Here is a 27,435-nt window from a genome sequence, read left to right as displayed (position 1 = left end):
CTTGACTACATCAGTACCATCTCTCTGAAGTATAAACAGTATAAATGTTGTGGTGTGATCAGCTCTATCATCACGCCCTCTCTGCTCAACGATTTCAAAAACATGCAGAGATCATTTTAGATCTGTATACTGCCAGCATCCATTCCATAAAATTAAACTTTTTGCTCTCTTATACAGTTCCTAATTTCCCTCAATCTTTTGCCTGTCCAGAACCTCAAAGAATGCCCATCTGGCAGCCATGCCCATCTGCATACTTGTTTACAAATGCGACCTTCAGTTGGCAACACAGAAAGTCACTGTTCCTTGGAGTCTACTTTAATTATACATTAGACCACTGTATAAAGAACCAAATCACATAAGAAGGCAGAAACCTACATCTTATTCTGTCCTAGATAAGTACACTTTAAGAGCTGGGAAACCCAGCTCCTTTTAGTCCAATGTTTTCAAGTTCCTACAAATCTCAGATTCACTGTTTGTACAGTGCCTGTACTTACAGGGTATATATACTGACTCAGAAACTACACTCAGTCTTGATCTGCACTGATTCTGTTCTCTCACTTTCTGAATCAAATTTCTAAGCACTGGTGTAAGAGGAGTCATCTGCTACCAGTACAGGCCTATAAGGAAGGACCACATTCTCAGTCACTAGTTCATCGCGTTGGCTGTCAGGTGAATGGAAGCATACAGCATTTCCTGATGTTCTGTACTTTCACAGAATCACAGAATGGTAGGGGTTCGACAGGACTTCTAGAGATTATCTAGTCTAACCTCCTGATAAAGCAGGTTCACCTAGACCAGGGCACATAGGAACACATTCAGGAGGGTTTTGAAAACCTCCAGAGAAGGAGACTCCACATGGTCCCTGGGCAGCCTGTGCCAGGGCTCCCTCACAAGAAGTTTTCCCTCATGTTCAAGGGGAACTTTGTGTTCCAGCTTGTGTCCGTTACTCCTTGTCCTGTAACTGGGAACTACAGAAAAAAAGTCTTGATACCCACCATTTAGATATTTATAAACATTGATATACTCCCTCCCAGGTCTCCTCCAAACTAAACAGTCCTACCACGGCCGTTTCTTATAAGAAAGATGCTCCAATTCCCTGATCATCTTGGTGGCTCTGCACTGGACTCTCTCCAGAAGTGCCTTGTTTCCCTTGAGCTGGGGAGCCCAGAACTGGACACAGGACTCCAGATGAGGCCTCATCAGGGCTGAGCAGAGGGGGAGAAGAATCTCCCTTGACCTGCTGGCCACACTCTACTTTATGCATCCCAGGATGCCATTGGCCTTCTTGGCCATGAGGGCACATTGCTGGCTCATGGTTAGTTTATTATCAACTCCCAGGTCTCTCTGCAGAAATGCTCTCCAGCAGGTCAATCCCCAGCCTGTACTGGTGCATGGGGTTGTTCCTCCCCAAGTGCCCATGGATTGTACGATCATCTTAGAAAGCTATGTGGAAGCTGGATCTTAGCTAACAGATAGGACATAGAAATGGTTTAAAGAAGATGCATTGTTTTCCCTAAAGATTCTTGTGATGATATTATAAATACTTAAAGGGCAAGTGTCAAGAGGATGAGATCAGTATTTTTTCTGTAGTGCCCCAGACCTCTACCATTCTGTGATTCTGTGACCAATTTTTCCTCTATCAGTCTTCATAGCTGAACTCACATCCACCAAAACTTTCCGTGTTGATAAAGATTGCAATCACTGACTTAATTTCACTGGAGGAAAAAAAGCCCATTCTAAATGTACAAAAAACCCCCACTACATACATATATACGTGTGTGTATAGATAACACAAATATAACCACACCAAAATAAACCTGTAGTCATCTTTCTTTACCTACCAGTAATGACCTTGGGTTTCCTAGCCATATATTCCTTCCATTTCTTAGTACTCAGCTGGGCAGGGGATGGGATAGCTACACTGCTTACATTACAGGGCAATGTAAATAAAGCTCCCACCTAAATAAAGAGAACAAATAGAACACATGCAATATTAATGAAACCTGTTTTACATTCCATTTTTGAGCAACTGATTTAGCATTATTTCAAACGTATTTCAATTAAGGAAAAATATCTAAACACTTCTGTCACTCATATCCTGAGAGAGGGAACAGCATTTGACACAGAAGATCTGAAAATTGTGCTTATTCTTTGCTCCACTTAAGACATCATTAACTGCTGCATTTCTATTTCATACATAAAAAGGTACTTGTAACCTATTAAAACTCTTTCAATAATCTGGGTAAAAACACTTCTGTAGAGTAATATGCAGAATGAAAAGAGAAATCAAAGATATTGGCATCAGTGACTCTGCATTTCTTTGAAGAACATGTAATTTTTTTTTCTCCCTACATATTATCCTTTTTGGAACAGGCTGCCCAGAGGGGTGTGGAGTCTCCTTCCTTGGAGGTCTTCAAGATCCTCCTGGACATGTTCCTATGCAACCTGATCTAGGTGAACCTGCTTCTGCAGGGAGGTTGGACTAGATGATCTCTAAAGGTCCTTTCCAATCCCTACCATTCTATGATTCTATACTGGACTACATTTATGTGTGTACATAAATTTCAGGGCAATAAGCACTAACAGAAAAAAAGTGCATAAGTATTTGAATGCTCAAGCAATAAAACTATGCTTCCATAACTGTTAAAAAAAGACTACAGAAGTGTAATATTTCCAGCAGTACACTGAAAATAAATCCCTATGAGAAACTGTTACCTTGAACACATTCAACTCAACATGTGCAGACTCTACAAAGCAACCTGAGAACATCTTTAAATTGTTTTGGCTTTTTCTTAAAAAGAACTGCTAGAAGTCTAAGCTCTTAGACTGTAAAGGATATTTGATCAAATGTTCATGTAAAATGAAAATTCTCTGGGATATTTACCAGTAACTATTCTCAAATATATTTTTGGTACAGCGTTAGAAAAAAAGGACTTTTTGGTTTTTTTTAGCTAAGTGTAACAGGGAATGAGGTGGCAGAGGAGGAAAAAAGTTATTAAAAACTTAAATAACAAGATGGATGAAACATACAGCCTGATAACAGAATATCATCTCCACAAACATAAATTACACATTATAACTGTTTCAGCCTTTTCAAATTGCAGTTTTCATTGGCAAAGATTTCTTTTTTAAACACTAAAAAAGCCTCTCTAAAACAAACATGCATGCCCTTAAACATTCAGGAAAAATATCCAGACTAATGCTGTGGCTAGGAATAATCACACTATCATTTAGGGGGTGGGAGGTAGGTTTGTAAACGTTTCAAGAACTCTTTTTATCCAAAATCAGAATGGAAAAGCAGAATATGCACATGCAAAATACAAAAACCTACCACTTCAGACTAGCTAGATATATCTGATATATTTAGTGGGATGCACACATGCCAGCCTTTTGTTGAAAAAAAAAAAGCTGAATAGCATGGAATTCATGTCAGGATAGGATTAAAAGTTATGACGTTAGCTAAAGTAAAGAGAAAATCCTTCAGTGGGCTTACAAATTGTCTGGATCTCTACAGCATGCACCTTTGAAAGTTAAATCTGTTTCAGAACTAAATTTTGAAGAAGCTTACAAAGAGACTAGGTTTAAAAATACTATTTTTGTGTATTTTATGAGCAGTATACATAGCTATATTTTTTTGCTACACCTAAATGCAAATAAGTTTTTACCTTCTCAGAGAGAGAAGAAATCTGGTCTAAAAGCAGCGTGGATGCCTCCTTGTTACTCTTTCTTGCCAGGCTCCTGAACAGAACACTTTAAGGAACTTCACCTTCACATAAGAATTGTATGCATCTTTATTTTACAAAGCACAGTACAGTCATATTTCAAATAAGGACTGCAAGTGTCTAATATTTGCTCCTCCAGTACCATATAATATTCAAAACTCACCTTTCCAGGCAAAGTGGTACATTTAGAATTGTTCTAAGATGAAATACACCACTGACATGGTTAATGCAAGAAGGCATATTTATATATCCAAAATCCTAGCAGGCTTATACATCCTATCCTTATTGTTACACCAAGACTAGTATCAAAAGTACATAAATTTAATACCAATGGAATATACCTTGAGATCTCTGTAGCATACAGAACGTGAAGGAAAACTCCTCTGCTTTACTTTGCCACAAGTTTTGCACTCACACAATGAAAGCATGATACTATATACATTAATCAGTAAAGCCTGGAGCTTTTTAAACCTACAAAGCAGTAAATATTTCTGTATTCTTTCCCCACAATTAGCATACACATCAACAAACAAAGCATACATGCAATACTATCAAGACTAGTTGGTTATTGTTAGTGAAATTTAGATTTCTACATCAGAAAATTCACTATTACTATTTTGTCAGGCTCCAATGGATTGAGCTGTTGCCAGTCCTCATGTATTGCTTGCATGGGTAGATTCTGATCATGTTCTTTCTGCTGTAGACCATTATCAGGAGTAATTTAGACCCTTAATAAAGGATACAGTTCAAATTCCAGATCTGATATAAAAAAGGAAGGTAGATCAGAGAGCACCACCATCTGTAAAAATTCTAGTGCAGGGCCATAGTAATGAAAAACCTGAAGAGAGAAGAAACCAAAGAATCTGTTACACTATATAGGATGTTATCTCACTAGAACTTTCTCTAGTGTTTTGCTGGAGGCATTTGCCTTGTAAGTACATCTGAAATAGGTATGAGAGAATATAAAGAGCAAAACATTTCATAATACCACATTAAACATAATTGTATTAAAAAAATCCAAGGAAGATATTCAATTCTGTCTAATAAAACTCTCTTTCTAGAATGTCAACCATATACATCAATGGAGTTGTAACTCTTATTGAAACCCAAAGAAAATCCAGAAACAGACAACTGCAAACCAAAATATACATATTTCAACAATGAAAATAATTCTTTCTTAACTGTTTTTTTTTTTTTTTCAGAAACACTCATTTTTGTTTTCATCAACAAATATGACTCTGGATTTCCCATCCAATATCTGCTTCCAGTAGAAAACACGGAACAGCAACAGTAATTTAAAACACAGCAAACACATAAAAAAACCCCAAAACCAACCCCCAAACTTTTAAAATTAAGTAGAAAAGGTCAGATAAATATAGAATTTATAAATGAATTGTACATTTTGAGTATTAAGATTGAACAAAGTCTCAATTTTTACTTGAACAAAATTTTGCTGTTGCATTCCTAGGAACAGATGAAATTTTAAGGACCTGTTTTGCAAACACACATGAACAAAAGAAGTATTCCTCAATCTTCAGCTATCATTTTCTCAGGAAAATTAAACAGATGAATTCTTGTGGCTCAGAGAGATGAAGAGTAATACTTGCCTCTGGCAGAGCATGAATGTTCCTCGATTGCTGCTTTTTTTTAGCAGCAAAGGAAGAATTTAAATGCGAAGTGCTGAATGTCTTTGTCAAAGTGCTCTTCATACAAAATTCTGGAAATCTAACTTCTGATCCAAACTAGAGGGAAAAAAAAGAAAAGACAATAAATCTGTCAAAAGAGACAGAAAAAATATTTCTCTTCAGCCAGTTACATGTATTACTATTCTAAACAATCAGTATTACAATTGTTTCCAGCAGATCTGTAAAACTAGGTAAAGACATTACTTAGGTAACCAATTACTATATCCAAAACCTTCACACTGAAAACGTAACCAATGTCTTTCACAATTACAAAGCTATCAGTCTCGGCAGGAACATTAGACCTGAGCTGGCCACCCTGACTTACAATTACATGATAATGACTTGTGATAGATACAAAACAATCTAATTTTGAACAAGAACATCTAAGGCAAATATTTCTGAGGAGAGCATCTGGATTTCTGATATTCCAGTCCTGAAAGGGTAAATGAGATGAAGACATCAGCATGCTAATAAGCAAGTTGCTTCCTCACCCACCCAGATACATTGCACATTACCCCTTTGAATTACATTGTGGAAAGCAAATTCAGCTTAAAGTATAAAATGCATTGTCAATACATGTTTTTAATGATGCACACAGATATTTTAACCAAAAAAAAAAAATTTAGCTGGAAAGGTTATTTTACCTTTCTTTCCCATATCTGAATCTTCCCCCTCCAGAGTTCTCTTAAATCAATAAGATTCATGGCATTATCTGAAGAGACAAAGTCTGCTGAAAGATAGTCTGCAATCTTTCGCCAGCTACTGCAAAAATAAGGAAGAATTTGTCTTACCAAATTTAGTGTTACAAATTAATATGCAGTGCAATCTGACTAAATTTCTCTATTACTTTTTAGCACTGAATAGTCTTGTGTGTTTTAAGAGAGATATATACGGCTTTATATTCCACAAAGTAAAAAATACTATGGAATTCTTGCATCGTGCTCTGTAAAGGAAGTTGTTCATATGTTCATGAACGTGATAGCAAAGAACTTTGGCAGTCATCAAATAAGACTGGCCACAGCAAGCTGCAGGCACACCATAATAAGGTTGGCTGCTCCAATAAGCTGGAGCAAAGCCAGGCAGCCATTGCTGGTGCTATCACCAGCCCATCTAGATCATTTGTAGTTAGCCTTGTAAATAGAGATACGACCACAGCACAAATACTACCTAAATTCAACAACAGGAGGAAGAAAGAACAGCCAGTATCTGCGAGTCCTACCGGCAGTCTGTCTTCCAAGAGAAATCAGTGCCATCAACAGAATAGGAAGAAGTGAGAGACCATTTATCAGAGAAACTGTATGCCCAAACGGCCTCATTTTACATAAAAGGCAACAGAAAAAATTATGCAGTTAAAAGCTAGCTGCAGAGGAAGACAGGAATGAGCACTGAGAACAACCACTCACAGAAGTTGCTGCAGCAATTTTATCTTCCTCCACATACCTAAGGAAGTACTATTTATGCTTATTCTTATTCTATCCAAGGACTGAGCATTCCATTTTAAAATTGTAAGCAGTTTCATTAACTTAGGATTAATGACATAGTCCATAAAGCAAATGTTATTTAAGCAAATTATTCAATATCCACACAATAATTCACCGCATGGGAATAAAAAACATCCAAACCACTATGGTTTATATTAAGACATATCATGGCCTACTTATGTCAATTAGAGGAGGACAGCAAGGAAACTGAACTAATAGTTTCAGTGTTAAGACTCTTCAGAAGCATAAAGGAAATAATTGAGCATTTATATTCCATCTTCAAAAGGGACAAACCAGACCCACTTTTTTCCCTCTATGAAATGTAATCCAAAGGTAATGCAAAATTTAAAGTAAAATCAGCACAGTTATGTATTCATTTTACCAAAAATGGAAAACTACAATCAATACAAGTCATTATGTAGCTCAGTACAGCTTAAAGCATCATATGCACACTGAAGCCACTAGTGATGGAAAGAGAAAGAAGTTTCTGCTCTGATAGAAACAGAAATTTCATAGGATTTGGTTTTTTGACTGTCCCTCTGCTTAAAGCACATACTAACAATACATTAGCATGAGCAATTCCTCCCTTAAAACAGGAAAAGAAGACACATCCACGTATTTTCTAAGTATGGATGTAAAGTACCCAGGATGCTGTTTTTATTTTAAACCACTGACATATGCTAACACAAGAATGACCTTGCTTATACACATAAAACAAAAGGCCTACCCTTTAGAGTCATTTGCTGCAACAGTGATTTGAGCAGAATGCCATTCCTTCAGGTGCTTCAGGGCTCCAATTGTAGGTAGGCAGTCTTTTAACTTGGGTCCATCTTGTTCAACAGCCTGCAGTATTACATCAACCATTGCTCTGCCTATAAAAAGTTAATATGACTCAAGATACTGTTATTCAGTAACTGATTCAGTCATTGAAACATAGAAAAGTACAGATTATCACTGACTGCACTAAAAGAGGCTTAAAGATCAATCTCAAGTAACTTCAGCAAGACATAAAACACTTTTTATGCATTTTAGCTCATCTCTTGCTGCTCCTTTTAGGTTAATACAAAGTATTGTGCTGTTTGCTCAGTAACAGCACTTCTATGCCTTTCTCCTCTCTCACTAAGCATTATGTTTGACAGATCAGAGTTGTATCCAGTGCAATTACACTATGTCATTTTCCTCCTCTAAACTGTTTCTCATTCTTTCTACATTCAGTTCCTTTGCTGCTCCAAATCAACTACTGCAAAGTTAAGTAACCCTAACATGCAAGGCAATACACATCTCCAGTTTACCAAATATCAATCCAATAGTTCTTGGCTCCTACTCACATGCAATCAGCAAGCTAATCAGAAGCAAGCCTTATGTTAACACCTTTTTTTTTTCCCCATAAAAACCTCCTGTGGTTGCATGACAAGTTTCCTATTGTTTACTGTCTATTACTACTTTGGTTCCATTTCAGATGGAGAAATTAATTATATAAACTGGTACCTTAAACTCTACTGAAATACGGCCTTTCAAAGACACAAGCAGCAAACTACTCCATAAGCTCATTTGCAATGCCAATCATGCTCAAGTTCCTTAAGCTGCTTGCAAGAGCTGCATACATGCTAATTCAACTAACAAACTAACACACTCTGAATTTTTTCCATTGGACTACGATTTTACTAGCTCAGTTTCTAGAGTCATAACTAACAAAACAAACTCAAATGAAATTGCTTTTTTAAGAGAGATTACCTGGAGCAGGCAGTTTATCAGCTAACTGATGCAGGTTTTCTGCAGCTTCATCATATATACTAAAAATGAAGAGTAACATGGTTGGAAACAAAATATAAACAGTGATTTGGAAACAAATTTAGAACTAATGAATACTATCTGGGAACAAGTCTGATGAGGAGCAGCTGAGGGAGCTGGAGGTGTTTAGTCAGGAGAAGAAGAGGCTGAGAGGAGACAGATCACTCTCTACACCTCCCTGACAAGTGGGTGTAGTGAGCTGGGGGTCAGTCTCTTCTCTCAAGTAACAGGTGACAGCACAAGAGGAAAGGACTTGCCCCAGGCGAGGCTTAGATTGGAGATGAGGAATAACTTTTTCCCTGAAAGGACTGTTAGACACTGTCCCAGGCTGCCCAGGGAGGTGGTGGTGGAGTCCCATCTTAGGAGATACTGCAAAGCTGTGTAGCTGAGGTGCTGAGGAACATGGTTTGGTGGTGAGTTTGGCAGTGCTGGGTTAATGGTTGGACTTGACAGTCTAAGCATCTTTTTCAACCTAAACTATTCTGTGATTTTATGTAAGTTATCATATATCTTTAAAATTCTGCACAAATATACCTAAGCAATGTAATACACTTATCTCCCTTTTAATGAGGCAGAAGTAGGCCAAATGACTCGAAAAACAATCTGCAGTAAAATTAGAAGCAGGATTCATGATGAATTAGCAAAAATCTTCTTTTTGAATATGTAAAATCAGCTGTTAGAAAATTGTTCAGTTATTCTACAAAGATCATCTATACCTTAAAAAAAAATAAGGCTATGTGGAACGAAACAGGATTGTTTTCAGTAGTTGTACTGGATTCTTCATAGTTAACTATTGCTTTGGTAGTACCTTTTACCTGTTAACTTTCTTGATTCCTTTAAGTTACTACTGTTAAATGTAATCTCTCTATACTTTCAATAAAAATAACACCATACATACTCAGTCATAGATAGGGACTCTCTACTGTTAGTGTCATCTTCCTCAAAATTTTGTATGGCTCCCAGGCATTCATCAATATTCGTTTGGAGAGAGTCTTCATTTTTCTGTGTGTCAGAATTTATTTCCTCCCAGTCAGAACTGCAGAACTAATCAAGCAAAAAGAATTAATTTTAAGCAAAGCCACCTTTGAACATCACAGTTTTAGCTTGCACTAGAGACAGGCAGACAGCTGAAGAACTATTGTGGAAATAAACATGTCTTACCTGATAATAACCACATATAACATGACTTGCAAAATACAATTTCTTTCCACTTGGAATACCAGCCACTGAACATGCTGCAAAGAGATAAAACAGTTACTTAAAATTATCAATCCACTACAACCTATTTTTCCTAGTATAATTAACATCTCTGTTGAAAGACTCTACAAGAGACATTTAATGTGCCAAAATAACTTGAGTTCTAATTTGCTTTAGATCACAATTAAATTTTATTCCCCTGACTGCTAATAAGTAAAAATATCTACGACCTTTGATCCATTCTGGGCAATATTACTTTTCATTTGCAGAAACTCAATCATACCTGAACTAAATCACAACTTTCACAAATACAGTTTACACAGTTCACAAAATAAGATGTTCTCTCAACATTTCTATGCAATAAAAACCACAGAAGTTGAAAAGAGCTTAACAGTCCCATCTGCATGAATTCTTACAGTGGTTTCTTCACATGAATCCCAATTAAGACAGCTCTGACACGAGCCTTAACAGGTGAACACTAGATATCCAAACCAAGTAAGGAATAAAGAAAGCACTTTTTAACAAAAAACCAAACAGACAACACCTGTAAAAGTACTGAAGTAGATGATTCAATAAATATTCAAGGATACCCAACAGACAAATGTTTCTTCCACTGAAAAAAACAGATGACATCATCAGAGTAATGAAGAAAATACCAAGCTGCCCACTGACATGAAAACAAGCCCTTTCCTACACTTCCTTGCTAAGCTGGCTTTAAATTTGTCAAATTTTGAAAAGCCTTCTCTCCCATTTCTTGTGTCCAGTCTATTTAATCATCTCCTAACATCTCAGCTGCTGAAACAACATCAGTTTTCCACAGAAACAGTAGCAGCAGGAGCCACCTCTATGTATAGGCACGCTGCAGAAATAGTTTTTCCTTAAGTTTCTGACTTGTTTGACCTATATAATAAAATATGCCTAAGCTATTCCTTGATAAAACCTGCATTGCTGTATTTACCTGGGAACACGCTCACGTCTGCATTTATAGATGAATTACAGCTTTCTTTCAGGAACTGATAAACAGTAGCAAGGGTCTCACCTAGGGAAAAAAGAAAAGATTAAAATAGTTTAAGGAAAACTACAGAATTACAGAAGTCTCACTTTCTTGCAAACACAGTATAAAGTTCAGTTTAATATCAGCAGTTTCTTTTATTAAAACAATCCCTGTCAGATTTGCAGGAGCTGATACAGACAATTGTCATTAAAGTAGTGTTCAGGAACCCTCTGCCGAGTTACACAGCAGTGTCGCGGTAAGACACAAACCCCACTAAGTTTCTGAAGTTTTAAGTCAGTAAAGAATTTTAGTCACGAAAAAAAAAAACGAAACAAAGAAAGAGGCTGTGGGTGTTTAAGTAGCTGGAGACCCAGAGAAGCTCCGTGTCCGCGGATCCCAGACCAGCGGCCGTAAAGAACAGCCCCCATTAAAGAGGCGCGGAAGGGCCCCGCGGCAGCCGGCGGCTCCGCGGTGCAGCCTCCAGCCCCTGGAGCCCCTCGCCAGTACCTGCTCCGGGGCCGCCTGTCGCAGCCCCCTCGCCCCTGCGCTCTCCCCAGCTCAGAAGCAGGACGTAGCGGTCCATGGCCGGGCGGGAACGGAGACAGAGCCACCGTCGCGGTTCCGAACGGCCCGCGCTGGCGCCCTTGCACCGCCCCTCCCAGGGCAACGCTTCCGCTTCCCGCCGGTGCGGCGGCCAAGGGGCTCCGCTTCCCTTCCCCTCGGCGGCGGCGGGAGGGCGGCCATGGCCAGTTACACCAAGGCGGCCCAGGTGAGTGCGGCCCTCTCCCCTTCAGTCCTCCGAGGGTATGCAGCGGCCTCCATGGTACAGGCAGCGGCGGTGAGGGAGCAGGCGGGCGGCGGGAGGCCCCCAGGGAAGGCCTGGGAGGCGGCGGCTACCCCTCATCGCGGAGCGGCCGCGGTGGGCCCGTCCTCTCCGCTGTTCGCCCCGAGAAGGCCGCTCAGGAAGCGGCAGCGGTCGGTGGATATGTGACTCGGTGAGGGTCGAGGCAACCTGCTGCCGGGGGCTCAGGCCATTCGTGTTCAAAAACTACGTCTGGGCGAGTTCTGCCCTTCACTGGGAGCTGGGCGTTAAATAGCCAACAGCGACTTTACAGTTCAGTTAGCAATACTGGAAGCTTACGGTAAAAGATATTCATTTTTTAAACAGACTCCTCAGAGCCAGTAACTCTACAGTGTTGTTACTGCCACTTAAACTGGAAGCACATACAGCAGCATGGAGTGGCCTTCTCCATCTGTGGAGACCTTGTTTGGAGGGCATGTTGGTGAATCCTAATATTTTTTCTATTATTTTGATGTGTAAAAAAAGTATTGACATAAATAGGGAAGCTAGATTTACATATGGTAGTGTTCTTTTACTATGCTAAGTACTACGTTTCCTTCTTTTCAGCAATGGGCTACTTTTGCCAGAGCTTGGTACCTCCTTGATGCGAAGATGCAGCCACCAGGAAAAATAGCAGCTGCAACTGTCATCAGACTGGAAGGCAGACATAAACCTATTTATCATGCACTAAGTGAGTATTGCAGTAGATAAAAGGAAATCTGCCTTCCTTCACTTGTACTTTCCTTGTGATTTCAGTTTTAAAATAAAGCCTGATATATAAGGTTACATCTTTCAATTGTTTGCAAACAATGCTTTAGTTTTCCTTGCCACCTTTTTCCTTAATATCCCTCTACAATCTTATGTCATTGTCTTTCCTAATCCATAGAAAGCCCATTATTAATTCATAATTTATTTTTAGTAGCTCAGTTACAGTGAGTTGCACCTTCATTTTCTTAAAAAAAGTTGAAATATGTTTTGTTGCATTAATTTTAGATGCAAAGACTTAATTCACGGTGCATGGAATGAAACGCTGATGTGATTCTTTGTTAGACTTCCTGAATGTTATTTTTCAGTAGCTGCACAACACCACAGTCTGAGAGTGGTTCTTCATTCTGAATAAGGTGCAGAGATGTCCTATATGAGTCAACAGACATAAAATGAAACACAGGAGGTTCCCTCTGAACACCAGGAAACACTTTTTTACTGTGAGAGTGACTGGAAGTGGTTACCCAAGAGGTTGGAGAGTCTTCATGCTTGGAGATATTCCTGTTTGAGCTAAGGGGTTGGACAACAGGACTTCAAGAGATCCCTTCCAACCTCAAGTATTCTGTATTCTCAGGCTGGAACCTGAGGCTGTCTGATTCTTGAATGGGAGACAGTCATTATTGAAACATACCTTCAAATGAAAACATCATTTTGCTTTTCAGACAATTAGAAGATTCAGCAGTAACGATCTGTGATCTCAGCTGTTATTTGTGGTCTTGTCCTTTATTTGCGATACTACGGTGCCTGTCTGCAGTGATAAGCATTTTATAGATAATAAAAAGATGATCACTCTTATTGATGGTACAGTGTTCCCTGTAGTACTCAGGAAAATTTTTCAAGAGACATTACTGAAACACAAAGGAAGTGTTAAACTTGTAGAGTAAACGTGTAGAGTGTGCATACTAAAATTATACTCTATTTTTTTATTTTTGTGTGATAGAAGGTGACACTGGAATGGGCTGCCCAGATGGGTTGTGGAGTCTCCTTCTCTGGAGACATTCAATATCCACCTGGACAAGTTCCTGTGTGACCTACTCTAAATGGTCCTGCTCTGGCAGAGGGTTGGACTGTATGATCATTCGAGGTCCCTTGCAACCCTTAACATTCTCTGATTCTGTGTATTTGCAGTGTTCTAAAGAAGTTTTAAATAAGAGTTCTGCTGTTGCAAAGTATGTCTTGGTCCACAAGATGTCACTGGAGACATAGGAAATACTTTTGGTTGTCCCATGGGAAAGATCTTTGGCACTTTTATATCCATGAAACTAGTAAATTCTGGAACGTTATTTCAAGGCTAACTTTATTTTGTCTAAAGTATTCTATAAATCACTCGGAAATGCATTACACTTGAGATTGACATTGGTAGGATCTGACTGCTGAGACATTTGATACTCTGTGAGAGCAAAGTATGCATGAATTTTGGTTGGTGTACTTAACACTTCTCTCCTTTTTTTTTTTTTTTTTAAACTAAAACTAACAAATATTTTAGTGTCTGTGCAATAGCATTGGGGAGAGGGGTTGTTTTGTTTTCAATTTGGTATCCAGATACCATTCCATAAAGCTGTTACTAATGTATTTATTGTGTTAAAAAGTAGCTGGAGCTGAATTTAATCTGTGGTTATGGAAGGAAAGAACTTTGATTTTGTGTATATTTGTTTTCTGGCTTAGTGTTAACCTTTCATTGTTCTCCATAGTTTCTTTTTTTAGCTGTTGTTAGACAATATTCAATAAATAAGGGTTTTATCTACACCTCCCCTTCTCTCTACTCTCATCCTCTTGTGTCCTTAGTGAGCAGCTTTTTTTTTTTTTCAATGGATGTTCTAGCTCTTTGTATTGGATTGTGAGCAGATGTAGGTGAGCCACTTCTGTTGCTTAGGCAGGATTTGCTGCTGTTCCCTACATCCTCAAAGCAGAAGATTGGGCTGAATGGAAATATTCCGCAAACTCAGTCTGGCCTGGGTGTTACTCAAGAATGCAATGCCGGTTTATAATGGTTAGAAGAAGCAGCAAAGATTTGACTTTTAAGAAAAGATTTGGCAAGTGGTTTGTCAGTCTTGTGATCTAACAGTTGACAGTAGACTGCCTACTTTTAATTACCATTTAATCTTTAATTAAATGTAGGAGAAAAAATGCTTGCGCTGGAAGCATGTGGTTTAACTGAATGATGGGAATTAATGAAGTTCTAAACATATGCACATATAAATGGATCTACTGTGGCAACATTGTTTTATCTGAAGACACGCAATGTATGTGCTGTATGTAAGAAATTGCATATACCACAGTGGAATAGAACTTAATAGCCTTGGGTTTGTACATTTCCTGAGGAAAACATACTTACACGCTTCATAAAAGAGTACTTGGATATTATTACATGAAAATAGTCTAAAGAAAGAGTTTTCTGGCCCAGAGGGGTTGCTGAGTCTCCTTTCTTAGAGATCTTCAAGACCTGCCTGGACATGTTCCTATATGACCTGATCTAGATTGACCTGCTTCTGCAGGGGGATTGGACTAGATGATCCGTAAAGGTCCCTTCCAACCCCTACCATTCTATGATTCCATGATATTGTGTGACTATTTTTCAAAAGAATGGTGTGATTTGGTTGTATTTGTGGAGATAGTGAAGATTTTTGCTTTCTTCTTATTAAGCATAGCTGTCCTTGAGGTGATGGGAACAATTCTGTTTTAAGACCAGTAGAAAATGATGCATTAATTTGAAACTTGGAAGGAGATATTAGCTATCCATAAATTCAATCTCCTTTAAAAACAGAACAGGTTGTAGCCATCATTCAGATACTGTGTAAGTTTTTTATTAGTTTTTTGTTAGTTTTTCTCTTGACTTCATGTTCATTATCGATCTACTGGTGTATGGATTATTAACTCGTTTTCTATTCAAGTAGAGAACTCTTGGCAAAAATTTTCTTAAATGAGCTTATTCTGTCATCTTCCTAACGGAAAAAAAGGGCACAAACTCCAATGTTAGCTTGCTGATACTTGTTTAGACAGTGATTTTGGAACTTCTCTGTCAGTGGTGAAAGGCTGCATCAGTGAAGATGTTTAAATTGAATTTGCAGTTTAGATCTAGTTGAAAATAGAGCTTTAAGAGAACACAAGCTTAGCAAGGGTAGAAAACTTAAATAGGAGGTGAAACTTGCATTGATTTATTATATGCTCCTATTAAAAAAGCATGCTTAATTGAAATCCCTTGTAGTGAGCCTCTTAAAATACTTATTCTAAGATGTTAACACATATGAGAGTGAACTTTGGATAAATCATATTCCAGTTGATTGAATGTTTATAGCTTATGCAGCTAATCAAGAGGATTACTTCAGAAATGACAAAATACATCTTTTTAATATTTCATCCTATTTTTGAGATAGTCTTTTATAGGTTTGATTAGCATGTCACAGTAAAGAAGAACTATTCAAGTAACTTTCTGGCAAAGTACTAGTGATAGTTTATAGACTTTGCTCTTAGAATCATAGCAGGGGAGGGGTTGGAAGGGACCTTTAGAGATCATCTAGTCCAACTCCCTGCCAAAGCAGATCTGTCTAGATCAGGTCACAAAGGAACACATCCAGGTGGATTTTGAAGACCTCCAGAGAAGGAGATTTCACACCCTCCTTGGGCAGCCTGTGCCAGGGCTTAAAAAAATTTTTATGCAAAAATTGTTGATTTAACACTAAACATACCTATATGTGCTGTGACATTCACTCCTGCTTGATTGTTGAAAATGTGGGTTTTTTCCCAACAGAGCAGATTTAGGTTTTGTGGGACTTTTCTCCCCTTCATTCCCCCCCCTCCAGGCTTTTAGTTTATTTTTTATATTTAGCCCTATGCTCTAGTTCTTTAATACAATTCTTGTACTTATACAAAATATTCAGACCTCCAATAAACATTAGTACCGTTTTTATGAGAAAACTAAAATCACTGTTTAGAAGTAACCTTTTTAATTCCTTTTTTCTTTTTTAGAACTATAAATACATATTCAGCATAGTGCATATAATAATACACATACCTATAAGACAGATTTCCAGTTCTTAGCTGAATAATATCAATGGTTTACTTACTGACAGTGATGGTATTTTATCTTCTCACCTGCCATTCAACCTCAGAGTACTAACAAGAATAGTAATTAAGATTGGTATTTAAGTGCAGATTTGGATGATGTGACACAAAAAGCTCAGAATTTTCAATCTGAGCTTTATGAAATGTGTATATATGTGCTACTACATATGCGTCACACACTTCATAGTTGTTATTTTGGTTGCTTCCTCCTGCAGTTCTTTTAATGTTTTCTACTAATTTCTACCATGTAGGTGACTGTGGAGATCATGTTGTCATAATAAATACAAGACATATTGCCTTCTCTGGGAACAAGTGGGAACAGAAAGTATATTCTTCACATACTGGGTAAGTTTTATAATAAATATTCAAATGAGCTAGTGGTAAATTTCATATTTTCTTAATAGTTGAAGCCTTTGTTTAGTGTTTTGGTTCAAAAAGGAACTCCTACTTCCATGTTTGGGTTTTTGTTTGCATGTGTTACAGTATTTTAGAAGAGGCAGACCTTTTTTCTGCTGGTTTGTTTGTGAGTTTGGGTTTTTTTCTCCTTCGTTGTTAGGGAATTAATAAGTAGTCAGAGCAATTGAATAAATTAACAGATTTGGTGAGCCAGGTTGTTTGTGTGAACCCATGAACTCAAAGATCAGGACCGTTCTATTTTCTAAGCAGCAGAAGATGTTTCTCTTGGCACTGCATGTTTAAGATATATAGGGTTGCCAACCTGAGCTACTGTTGTGGTTTAATTACGTTATCCTACCAGTACTTATTTAGCTATGTATTGGGTTCACCCTGGCTGAATATCAGGTGTCCACCAAAGCTGTTCTATCACTCCTCCTCTTGAGCAGCACGGCAGATAGAAAATATATCAAAAGGCTCACGAGTCAATGTAAAGACAGGGAGATCACTGAGCCTTCACAAACTAAACAGACTCGACTTGGGGAAATTAGTTTAACGTCTCTGCCACTGCTCCCTCTCAGGGGGAGGACTCCTCATGCTTCCTCTCAGCAGGAGGACTCCTTGCACTTCTGCTGCTATGGAAGTGGGAGTCTCTCCCACAGGAGACAGTCCTCCATGACCTTCTCCAAAATGGATCCTTCCCACAGGCTACAGTTCTTCATGTACTGCTCTAGCATGGGTCACTTCCACAGGCTACAATCCTTCAGGACAGATTTTTCCAGCATGGGTCCCTCATGGGGTAAACAAGTCCTGACAGCAAACCTGATCTGGTGCAGGCTTCTCCCTGTCCACGTGTTTGCAGGTCCTGCCAGGAACTTGCTCCGGTGTGGGCTTCTCAGGAGGTCACAGCCTCCTTCAGGCATCCACCCACTCTGGTGTGGGGTCCTCCCTAGGCTGCAGGTGGATCTCTGCTCTCCTGTGGCCTCCATGGCTGCAGTGGCAGGGCCTGCTTTACCATGGTCTGTGGGCGAATCTCTGCACCTGGAGCACCACCTCCACCTCTTTCTTCACTCACCTTGGTGTCTGCAGAGTTGCTGCTCTTACATTCTCACTCCTCACTTCTGCTATGGTTTGTACCTGTGCAGTAACTTTTTCTTCTCCTCAAATACGTTAATCTCAGAGACGCTGCCACCATCACTTACGGCCTTGGCTAGCAGTGGATCCATCTTGGAGCCACTGCCATTGGCCTTGCCAGATATAGAGGAAGCTTCTAGCAGCTTCTCACAGAAGCCAGCCCTGCTGCCCCTCTGCTACCATAGCCTTGCTGTGCAAACCCACAACAACCCAACAAAGATCAAGATTGATATATTATTAAATCAGAAGATAGAAAAATAGAAATTGTAAAATCTAGTTAGAAATGAGATGCTGTTAGGATATACTGCTGTATGCAGTAGTGTGTGATATATCATTCTGAAAAGATATAACTGGTTTACAGATGGAAGTGCAATAATCAGTTACAGTCGGTATGGCAATGATCAGTTCAGTCACTCTTACTTTATACAGTGACAACACTCAATAATAATCTCCAAGTGTTAAAATGTATCCAGTTGGGAGATTAATAAATCACATAGAGAAAGCTCATTTGGCTGGTGCTAGTGTTTCAATCCTGAAATTCCTTTGCTGAATTGCTGAGACGCTCTTGTTCAAAGCTGGTGGAAGTTAATGTGCTTTTTTTATCTCCTCACACCCCTATGACTTCTGAAAAATGTCAGTAAAATCTTCAGTGTAAGTTAAAGCTCTTGCCTGAGTACTTACGTTGAATTCGAGTAAGTAAAAAGAATTCTACAACAAAATGCTTAGATCTGTGCAGCTCCCTAAGTGGACATGTTTTAATGTTGGGTTTATTTTCATTTCACTTGTGCTAGTACCTTGTGATGTAATTAAATCAAAGTGAACCCCAGCTTTACCTGACATCTGTGTAATTTCTTGCACCAGTATATCATTCACTTAAAGTCTGTGCTTTATGAATTAGTGCAAATTCCCGTATCACATGGATTTACGAAAAAATGGATGCATTGTAGTAAAAGTCAAATGTTATTACTGTAGATACGCTAAATACTGCTCAGACTTATTTAAAATAGTAAGAAATAAATACTGGACAAAAGGGTTGTCCTGTATGTCAGCCACAGTCTTGTTAACTCTTGATCACCTTTAAACATTTCCAAGTTTCATATATCTTACTCCCATTGCATTGTGTATCTGCAATGGTGTATTTAATGAGCAGTTTTATATCCATCTGCTTGTGAAACGCAAAGTTCTTTAAATAATCAAGTGAAAGTACAACTGGTGTTCAACTTAGATACTTGACAGGATAGAATCTTTCTAATGCGGTGTAATTGTTGGCCTGGTGAGAACATCTGCCTTTTTTGAAGGCTCCTAAGACCTTTATGCTGTTGTTCAAGATGTAGCGATACTCAGGCGATGTGCTTGAGTGTATAGCATTAAGCTTGTGTGATTGTTCTGTTTTTCTAGCTATCCTGGTGGTTTCAAACAAGTGACAGCAACTCAGCTCCATCTGAAGGATCCAACTGCTGTAAGCATTTCCCCTTCTTCTCTTTCATTTGCAAATTATGTGTTTTCATTTAATTAGTTCCATTAAACAAAAGGGATTAGTTACCCTCATTTCTACAGCTAAATTACAAACATTCTGCTAATGGCTTGCAGAAACTTGGCTTGTGACAGTGGAGTTAGATTGTAGGTTTTATATTTTCCAGATTCTTCTTTGCTTTGGAGATGAGCAAGTCCCTTTGTTTCATTCATTTTTTTGCTTATTCACTTTCACCTTTCAGAGGTCTGACCTTTCCCATAAGTAACTTCCTCGAGTTAGAGTTAGCAAAGCTGTACTTCAGCATTTTTCCCTGCTGCCATTTAAGAGCCAGCAAGAACAACACTGACCTCAAAAATGTTAGAAGGCACACCTGCCACTTTCTGCAAGTAAAATTCAACGTTAGGTTTTGTTAAATGATTGTTTTTAAAATCTTTCCTGTAATGCTATGTGTTCATGCCCTATAAAAGAATCAGCAATGGTGATTACATTGGACTTCAGCCTATTTACCGAATGTCTGTATTAGACAACAGAACGTTAATTCTACTGAGCATCAGTGCTGATGTGTTTTGTACTGTTTAAAAAAACAGAGTGATAGGAAAATTTTGGGATACTGACTTCCACAGTTATAAAATTACTTTTACTAGAGTTTTGAATGGTCAGCATTGAAGGACTGGATTCTTGTACTGTTTAAGAACATGATGTGAGGCCCTCAGAGATGAAAAAATATCTGTGTTTTATTTTGACTTTGAAATGCTTGTCTTGGTTCACCTTTTGTATAAAATATAAAAATGCTTCTTTCTTTTTTCAGAGAAATGTTACTTACTGTAAAATTCTCTTGTTTTTTCAATGATATATTTAGCTATGGTTTGGCCTAAAACTCTTTTACACAAAACATATATCCACTCAGGAAAAAAGTGGCTCACCATATGTTTTTTCCTGGTTTTCATTTTTACTTCTGTGATTTCTTTATTTATTCAAAGTGAAATTAAATCTTACAGTTCAGTATTACTTTCTGTCTAGAATTGTTCAAAACATCTTAGATATGTTTGAGAATAGGCTTGAAGATAGTTGTAATTTCTGTGAGACTTACTGGTGGTTCCATGTCTAACATGGGTTCTGCAGCCTTTTTCATACGGGCTTCATGCAGATGCTGTGCACTGGGAGGCAGTGTAACCCAACTTGTTTGATAGTGCCTGAGATTTAGATGTTCTATAAATTACCTTCTGGCATTCCTTCTGAAATACCTCTTTTCTTGCCAGACTCATAGATGCATTTCTGTGCAAACAGAGGAGGATTAAATGCACTGCCAATAACTAAGGCATGTTGGACAGACACGCTCAGCAAATGATGATGTGGCTCAAGGCTTGGTCTAATTTAATGAGAGAAACTTTTTTTAAACAGAATTGTGGAGAGCTCTCAGCAATTATCCATTCTGTGGAAGATGAAGCATTCAAATATCCCTCTCAAAGATATCTTATGTATTTTTGTCATAATTAATAATGGATAGTAATTTATCTGATGTATTCTCTTTTTGTAGCAGTTAGAGGTTTTGACTTGAGTGATTTTTATGGCTAGAAACATTTGTTTACTAGTTGATTTTTTTTTTGTGTGTGTGAAAAAGCATTACTGTAAAGAGAACGGTGGCTAGCCTAAGTAGCATTTGGATCTTCAAAATCAAAATATGTTTTAAGTGACAGTTATTGTGAAGACTTTTATAAAAATCACTCTTTTTTTAAATAGAGACCTTTTCCCTTTGAATCATGTTTAATTCAATTCTTGTGAAGCCAGTAGAATTAGGTAGGTCATAGGAAGCAGACACTATCTTTCTGTGAAATCAAAGTTTGCATTCTGTAAAGTGTTTTGTTCATCCTGGAGGCTGTTGCTTTTGTTCTGTTTTTTTTGTTTCTGTTTTTTTTGTTGCCTTGGTTCTGTTGTCTCCTGCTAGCTCATCCCTGTAGTGTTCCATTAGATGAGTCAACTTTATTTTTGGACATAAGGCTATTACAGAAATTAAGGCATTAAATGAATGGAAGGGACAACTTCCAAGGAAAAGGATGTTGACATAATACCTTGTTAACTTGATGTGGTGCTGCATATTTTGCAATGGCTATGACTATTTTCAATTTCTGTAAGAAATAGGTTGAAGCTTGTAAGAGTCCATATGTGTATGTTGCAGGACTCCAATACTCCTTTGCACTGTCTTGTCTTAACATATGTCTGAATTCAAACATACAAATCCCCAAGATAAATGCTTTTCTACTACAGTTCTGTTCAAACCTAGTTTGTAGTATACAGAGACTAGTTTTAGGAAAAATTGGTATTCAGCTAATAACTAATTTTAAAAATTCAGATGAGTATTTGATGCAAAATGGTATAGTTTATGTGAGAGGCTGAACATTGTAAGTATTGTTGTCAGAGTTTAGACCTATTTCTGCAGTAAGGTTGGACAGTCTTCCTTGATCATTTCTAGTTCCTTCATAAAGTACCAAGGTAGGGTTGGACGATGATCTGATTTCTCACTTAAGGAGGTTGACATCACTGTATCTTACTAACTCTGGATATTGATATTCCTTGCAGGTAGTAGTTAGTGCTTCATAAGGATTTGTGCTGAATTTTGAATTTGCACATGCATTTTTTCATAGGATGATTCAGGTTGTAGAGAGGCTTGGGAGATCTCTACTCCAACCTCCTGCTGAAAGTAGTGTCAACTGTAACATCAGATGAGGATGCTGGGGGCTTAACTAGTATTCAAAGCCTCACAAGGCAGCCATTTGCAATCCTTGACTTCTTAGTTGAAATGAAGAAAAAAAACACCTGTGCCCATTCTAAGTGTTTAATCTCAGGTGTGTACTTTTGTGCCTGGGAATGGCAAAGCATTACTATTTTATTCAACTTACTAGTATCTTTTGTGTTAATGTGGGCATAAAATACAAAAAGAGGTCTGCATAGTTGATGGTTGGCATAGAACTTTCAGTTCCAAGTTCATCATGCCAAGTTTTTCAGCACTTTGGAAAAAAATGTTTCTATGGAAGAATTAAAATTACAGTGTGTTGCCAAAAAGATATCAAAAGTAAATTGTCTAGCACACTTTTACCTTTAGCACCTTTGGGAGACATGTGGAGGGGAGTGGCTGTGAATCTGTTTAAAACTGGTAGTATTTTCAGTTGTCTGCTTGTCTGGATCTTGTCTGCCAGACTTAGCCAGGATACTTTAGAAAGTGCTTATTGAAGGAAAAAAAAGAGTTTCTTCACAGTTCAGCTTTTTATTTCTCTGAGACTTGGTGTAAATTCTTGGACCACCCATAGACGAGAGTATTAAATATATTCTTTAGCTGAGACGTAATAGCTTGTTGCTGTAGTTCAGATAGCCTTTCTGTTCTTCAGGTTAATACTGATATTCTGCATGGTATCACTACTTCCTTAAGAGTAGTCAAGTGAGAGGATTGACCTTTGCAGTGTTCAGGGGCTGTATTGCCTCTGACAAAGAAATAATGGGCAATAACTGTTCAGAATTAATATTACCTGCTAGGGGAGATGATTAAGTGAGGCAGGGTAGCTCTATGGAAATGTGCTATGAGGAAGCCTCCAGGGGAGTCAGGGTTTTGGTTTGTTCAGCTGCTGGCACTGATATGAAGGGGCTTAAGATGTTCAAATTCTCCTTCTGAATGTTGTTTAGGAACTGCTTGCATGTGTAGACTTGCCATTATATCTGCATAATAATGATCTTTGGAAGAAAAGCTTGGACAGAAAACATGCTGAGATCTTGCTGTTGGTATTTGAAAGGCAATTTTCTTTGCATCAGTAAGGGATAGTCGATATAATAATACATACGTACTAAAAGTCAGTTACTGAAACTCTAGATACAATAGTGGGCTTTTTTATTACCATGCCATAATAGTTTTTAATTAAGTAGAGCAAAACTTCAAAGTCTGAATTGGTAGGCACCCAGAAGTTAGTATGGCATGGGGAGAAGAATATTGTTATGAAACCTGTTACATTAAAACCTATAGGTGCTCTAAATAAGTCTTAGAGCTGGCTTGATCTCTCGCTTCATAGTAGACAAAACTAAACACCTCTTTGCTGAAAAAGAAATCTTAATCCATTTCTTATTTGAATTTGCAAGGCAAATTAATATACTAATTTAGAGAACATGTTGAACTTCTAAGCTTTTAAGCACGGAACAGTAGTGGAGAGCAAGCTGGCATGTGATAGAAGTTTAATCTGTTTGTGACTAAATGATTCTTGTGCTAGCATTAAGTACATTCACTGTTACTGTACTACTCATAGAACCAGAAGACATGCGAAGTTCTTTTTATGCTTTTCGTAACATCTGTGCTGGGAGCAATGTAGTATACAGAACAGAAACCCAGGAACTGGTAGAAGGAAGACATACAATAAAGCTGTATGTCCAAGTAATTGTATCTTCTGAAATTTTTCTAGGTTACCAGTTGAGGGGATTTTTTTATGCCCTGTAATTAATTGCTTTGTTTACTCTGGAGCACTGTGTCCTTCCCGTGTTCTAGAGTTGCATTCTGGTGATTATTAGACTTAAGTTGGCTGCTAGGGTAGATTTTCTTCTGGAAATTCAGCCAGTTATTTTGTGCTTCTCAGGACCAGAAGTGGTATTGCTCTGTTGATTTCCTTCTTTAAAGCATGTTTTATTTGGCAAAGAGCCTTTCTCAGAACTTGTTCTCCATCAAGTGTAGTCTGCAACTTGCACGTGAGCCAAAGCCTATCACAAACATTTAAGTGTTCCAACCTCACACAGTGTTTCAAATAAATAATGTTTTTAATTTATTTGTACTCATAAAATGTTAGAATGTGTAGGAAGGGACTGAAAGTTGATAAGTTTTACTAGAGCTGCCTTCAGATTCCTTTCTTCCTAATTAGCCCTCTAAATTAGAAACTAAAAATGTCATGTCATAACTGTGTAATTAAGACCTCTGGCGGCTGTATGCTTCTAATGGTGGATGTCTTTGCCTGATGGAGAAAGTATCGTGGCCTTTAGGATTGAGTACTTAAGAGAATATGGAGGTAGCTAGTACCAAAGATAAAGGACTGAGGGAAAGAGCTGGTTAATATTCAAGCATCACTTCCTCCACGCCCTGGATCAGTGTGTCACCACATGTAGAAAAGCAGGAAAAGGAGGCAGGAGGCCTCCAGGGATAAACAAAGATCTTCTGGGACAACTGAGGCAGAAAGCAGCCATCTGTGAGAGGTAGAAAAAGGGCCTGGTTTCTTGGGAAGAGTAGAGGAACATTACCAGAGCATGCAGGGGTGCAACCAGGAAGGCTAAAACCCTTTTAAAATTAAACTAGCCCTTGACTTCAGCAAGGCTTTTGACACTGTCTCCCATAACATCCTCATCAGAAAGCTCAAGCAGTGTGGCTTGGATGAGTGGGTGGTGAGGTGGAGCAAGAACTACCTGAATGACAGAGCCCAGAGGGTGGGGATCAATGGCACAGAATCGAGTTGGAGACCTGTGGCCAGTGGAGTTCCACAGGGATCGGTTCTGGGGCCAATCTTGTTGAACATCTTCATCAACGACCTGGATGAGGGGACAGAGTGTACCCTCAGCAAGTTGGCTGATGACACCAAAGTGGGAGGACTGGCTGATTCCCCAGAAAGCTGTGCGGCCATTCAGCAGGATCTCAACCAGCTGGAGAGTTGGGCAGAGAGGAACCTCATGAGGTTCAACAAGGACAAGTGCAGAGTCCTGCATCTGGGAAGGAACAACCCCATGCACCAGTACAGGCTGAGGATTGACCTGCTGGAGAGCAGCTCTGTAGAGAGGGACCTGGGAGTCCTGATTGATAATAAACTGAACATGTGCCAGCAATGTGCCCTCATGGCCAAGAGGCCAATGGCATCCTGGGATGCATCAAGAAGAGTGTGGCCACCAGACAGAGAGAGGTTCTGCTCACCCTCTCCTCTGCCCTGGTGAGGCCTCATCTGGAGTCCTGTATGCAGTTCTGGGCTCCCCAGCTCAAGAGGGACAGGGAAGTGCTGGAGAGAGTCCAGCACAGGGCCACCAAGATGATCAGGGGACTGGAGCATCTTCCTTATGAGGAAAGGCTGCGGGAACTGGGGCTGTTTAGTCTGGAGGAGACTGAGGGGGGATCTCATTAGTATTTACAAATATCTAAAGGGTGGGTGTCAGGAGGTTGGGGTGTCACTTTTTCTGTTGTATCCAGTGACGGGACAAGGGGTAATCGGATGAAGGTGGAACACAAAAAGTTCCATTTAAACATAAGAAAAAACTATTTCACTGTTCAGGTGAGGGAGCCCTGGCACAGGCTGCCCAGGGAAGGTGTGGAGTCTCCTTCCTTGGAGGTATTCAAGACCCGCCTGGACATGTTCCTTTGCAACCTGATCTAGGTGGACCTGCTTTAGCAGGGGGGTTGGACTAGCTGATCTCTAAAGGTTCCTTGCAAACCTACCATTCTGTGATTCTATGAACTAGCTCTGTGTATCCATAGACCATATGTTGGACTGTGTGTGTACAGTGTATTAACCTAAGGGATAAACAATGATTCTATCAAAATCTGAAGGTAAAAGTGGTTTCTACATAAAGAAAAAATCCCCACAATTCAGCAGTATGTTGTGAAGACTCTGGATCTGGGTTTTTTTAGATTTTTCATTGACTGTAAGGAAAAATATTGGGTAGAAAGGAAAATAAGTGTATGAAATGAAAATTACTAATGGTAAAAGGGCTGCTCACATGACCTGCTGTAAATATCAGTGTATTATATTCTGTTGTTACTGTGTCTCACTCAATTTTCAGTATTCAGTGGAGGAAAGGTTAATTTTCTATGTTCTTCTTGCCTTTAAGTACATGCTATAGTGACCTAAATAAACTGCAGTTTGCTGTACCAAGTGTAAGTAGTTTTTATCTCTAAAAACATTAGTTTTCATCTTTCTTTTTTAGTAGTTGCTTATTGATTGGTTAGAGGAGGTATCAGCACTATAGATTACTCTGCCTGACTTGATTAATTTCTTCTGTCATCTTTGAAACATTTTGACATTTGTGCTCAGATCTGTGGTACAGGCAGTTTAACATCTGAAAATCTGCATGATGTTAAGGCTTCTCTAAGTGCCTTCAGAGGTTCTCAAGGCATGTCAGTGTATGTTGATGAGGATCCTGGGACAATGTTACTGTCTGTTACACGTCAAAATGAAAATTAATACTGGAGCCAAACTATCTTGAGTGTTTATTAACTTCAGAATCCAAGTAGAAATGATTGCAAGTATAGAAACCTGCACTTGTCATTAATTTCTCTTGCAATAACTAATCATTCTATATTTACTATAACTTAACCAGTTCCAGCTAGGAACTCAGTATTACTGATTACCCCTACATTTTCAATTTCATTCCCTTAGTTTTATAAAAAGAAGCAAATTTGCTGAATATACTTACCAAAATATCCAGATGCCTGGAAGATTTGTTTGTGCTTAGTGCACTGCATTTCAGCATGGTTTCCTGTCTTCATCTTAGCACTGCCCTGAACATGCCTGGGTGGTTTCTGATTTGGAGCTAGTTTATGTCTGGGTGTCATGGAGCACAAGCACAGTAGGTTTCCTTCTAGTTACAACATTTCATGTAGGTCTACCCCCAAATGCTTTGCTGTCCTTTATAAAACCTTTTTTTGTCTCTTACAATTGCATATTTTGTTTTTTATTTACACATGTTCCCCTTCTGGATGAAGTCTATAGCAATATGTTTTATATTTAAATTACAGGAATCTGTACTCAAGTCCAAGAGAAATCCTGTTGGATTTTATTACTTTCAATAAGCATCATCTAGTGTAGTTGTACAAACTCTTATTTGTTCCTGATGCTTACAAGTGAGAGTGTTCATCTGAAACTAATAGCGAGGGAATTTATGATAAGTATATAT

General features: G+C 38.6%; 2 protein-coding genes across 3 annotated transcripts in view; one reads left to right on the top strand and one right to left on the bottom strand.

Annotated features, from left to right (window-relative positions):
• The window catches only part of MTBP (MDM2 binding protein), a 30,903-nt gene extending 19,415 nt beyond the window's left edge, over positions 1–11,488 (bottom strand). Inside the window, exons 1-11 of the mRNA XM_061995593.1 lie at positions 11,378–11,488; positions 10,835–10,915; positions 9,841–9,914; positions 9,578–9,723; positions 8,623–8,681; positions 7,616–7,760; positions 6,052–6,169; positions 5,330–5,464; positions 4,466–4,560; positions 3,666–3,735; positions 1,842–1,959 (exon numbers count right to left, since the gene is read on the bottom strand). Coding sequence (XP_061851577.1) covers positions 1,842–1,959; positions 3,666–3,735; positions 4,466–4,560; positions 5,330–5,464; positions 6,052–6,169; positions 7,616–7,760; positions 8,623–8,681; positions 9,578–9,723; positions 9,841–9,914; positions 10,835–10,915; positions 11,378–11,453 — 1,117 coding nt within the window. The 5' untranslated portion in view covers positions 11,454–11,488. The remainder of the gene's footprint in view (positions 1–1,841; positions 1,960–3,665; positions 3,736–4,465; positions 4,561–5,329; positions 5,465–6,051; positions 6,170–7,615; positions 7,761–8,622; positions 8,682–9,577; positions 9,724–9,840; positions 9,915–10,834; positions 10,916–11,377) is intronic.
• A 68-nt stretch (positions 11,489–11,556) lies between these two features.
• MRPL13 (mitochondrial ribosomal protein L13) overlaps positions 11,557–27,435 on the top strand; it is a 36,314-nt gene continuing 20,435 nt past the window's right edge. For both annotated transcript variants that reach the window (XM_061995629.1, XM_061995630.1), the window contains exons 1-4: positions 11,557–11,639; positions 12,279–12,402; positions 16,790–16,883; positions 19,464–19,524. In XM_061995629.1, the coding sequence (XP_061851613.1) occupies positions 11,613–11,639; positions 12,279–12,402; positions 16,790–16,883; positions 19,464–19,524 (306 nt within the window). In that variant the 5' untranslated portion in view covers positions 11,557–11,612. The remainder of the gene's footprint in view (positions 11,640–12,278; positions 12,403–16,789; positions 16,884–19,463; positions 19,525–27,435) is intronic.

The sequence above is a fragment of the Colius striatus genome, chromosome 4 (genome assembly GCF_028858725.1).
Source record: "Colius striatus isolate bColStr4 chromosome 4, bColStr4.1.hap1, whole genome shotgun sequence".
Classification (NCBI taxonomy): Eukaryota; Metazoa; Chordata; class Aves; order Coliiformes; family Coliidae; genus Colius; species Colius striatus.
The sequence above is the reverse complement of the archived record's forward strand: the minus strand, read 5'-3'. Positions and strand labels throughout refer to the sequence as shown.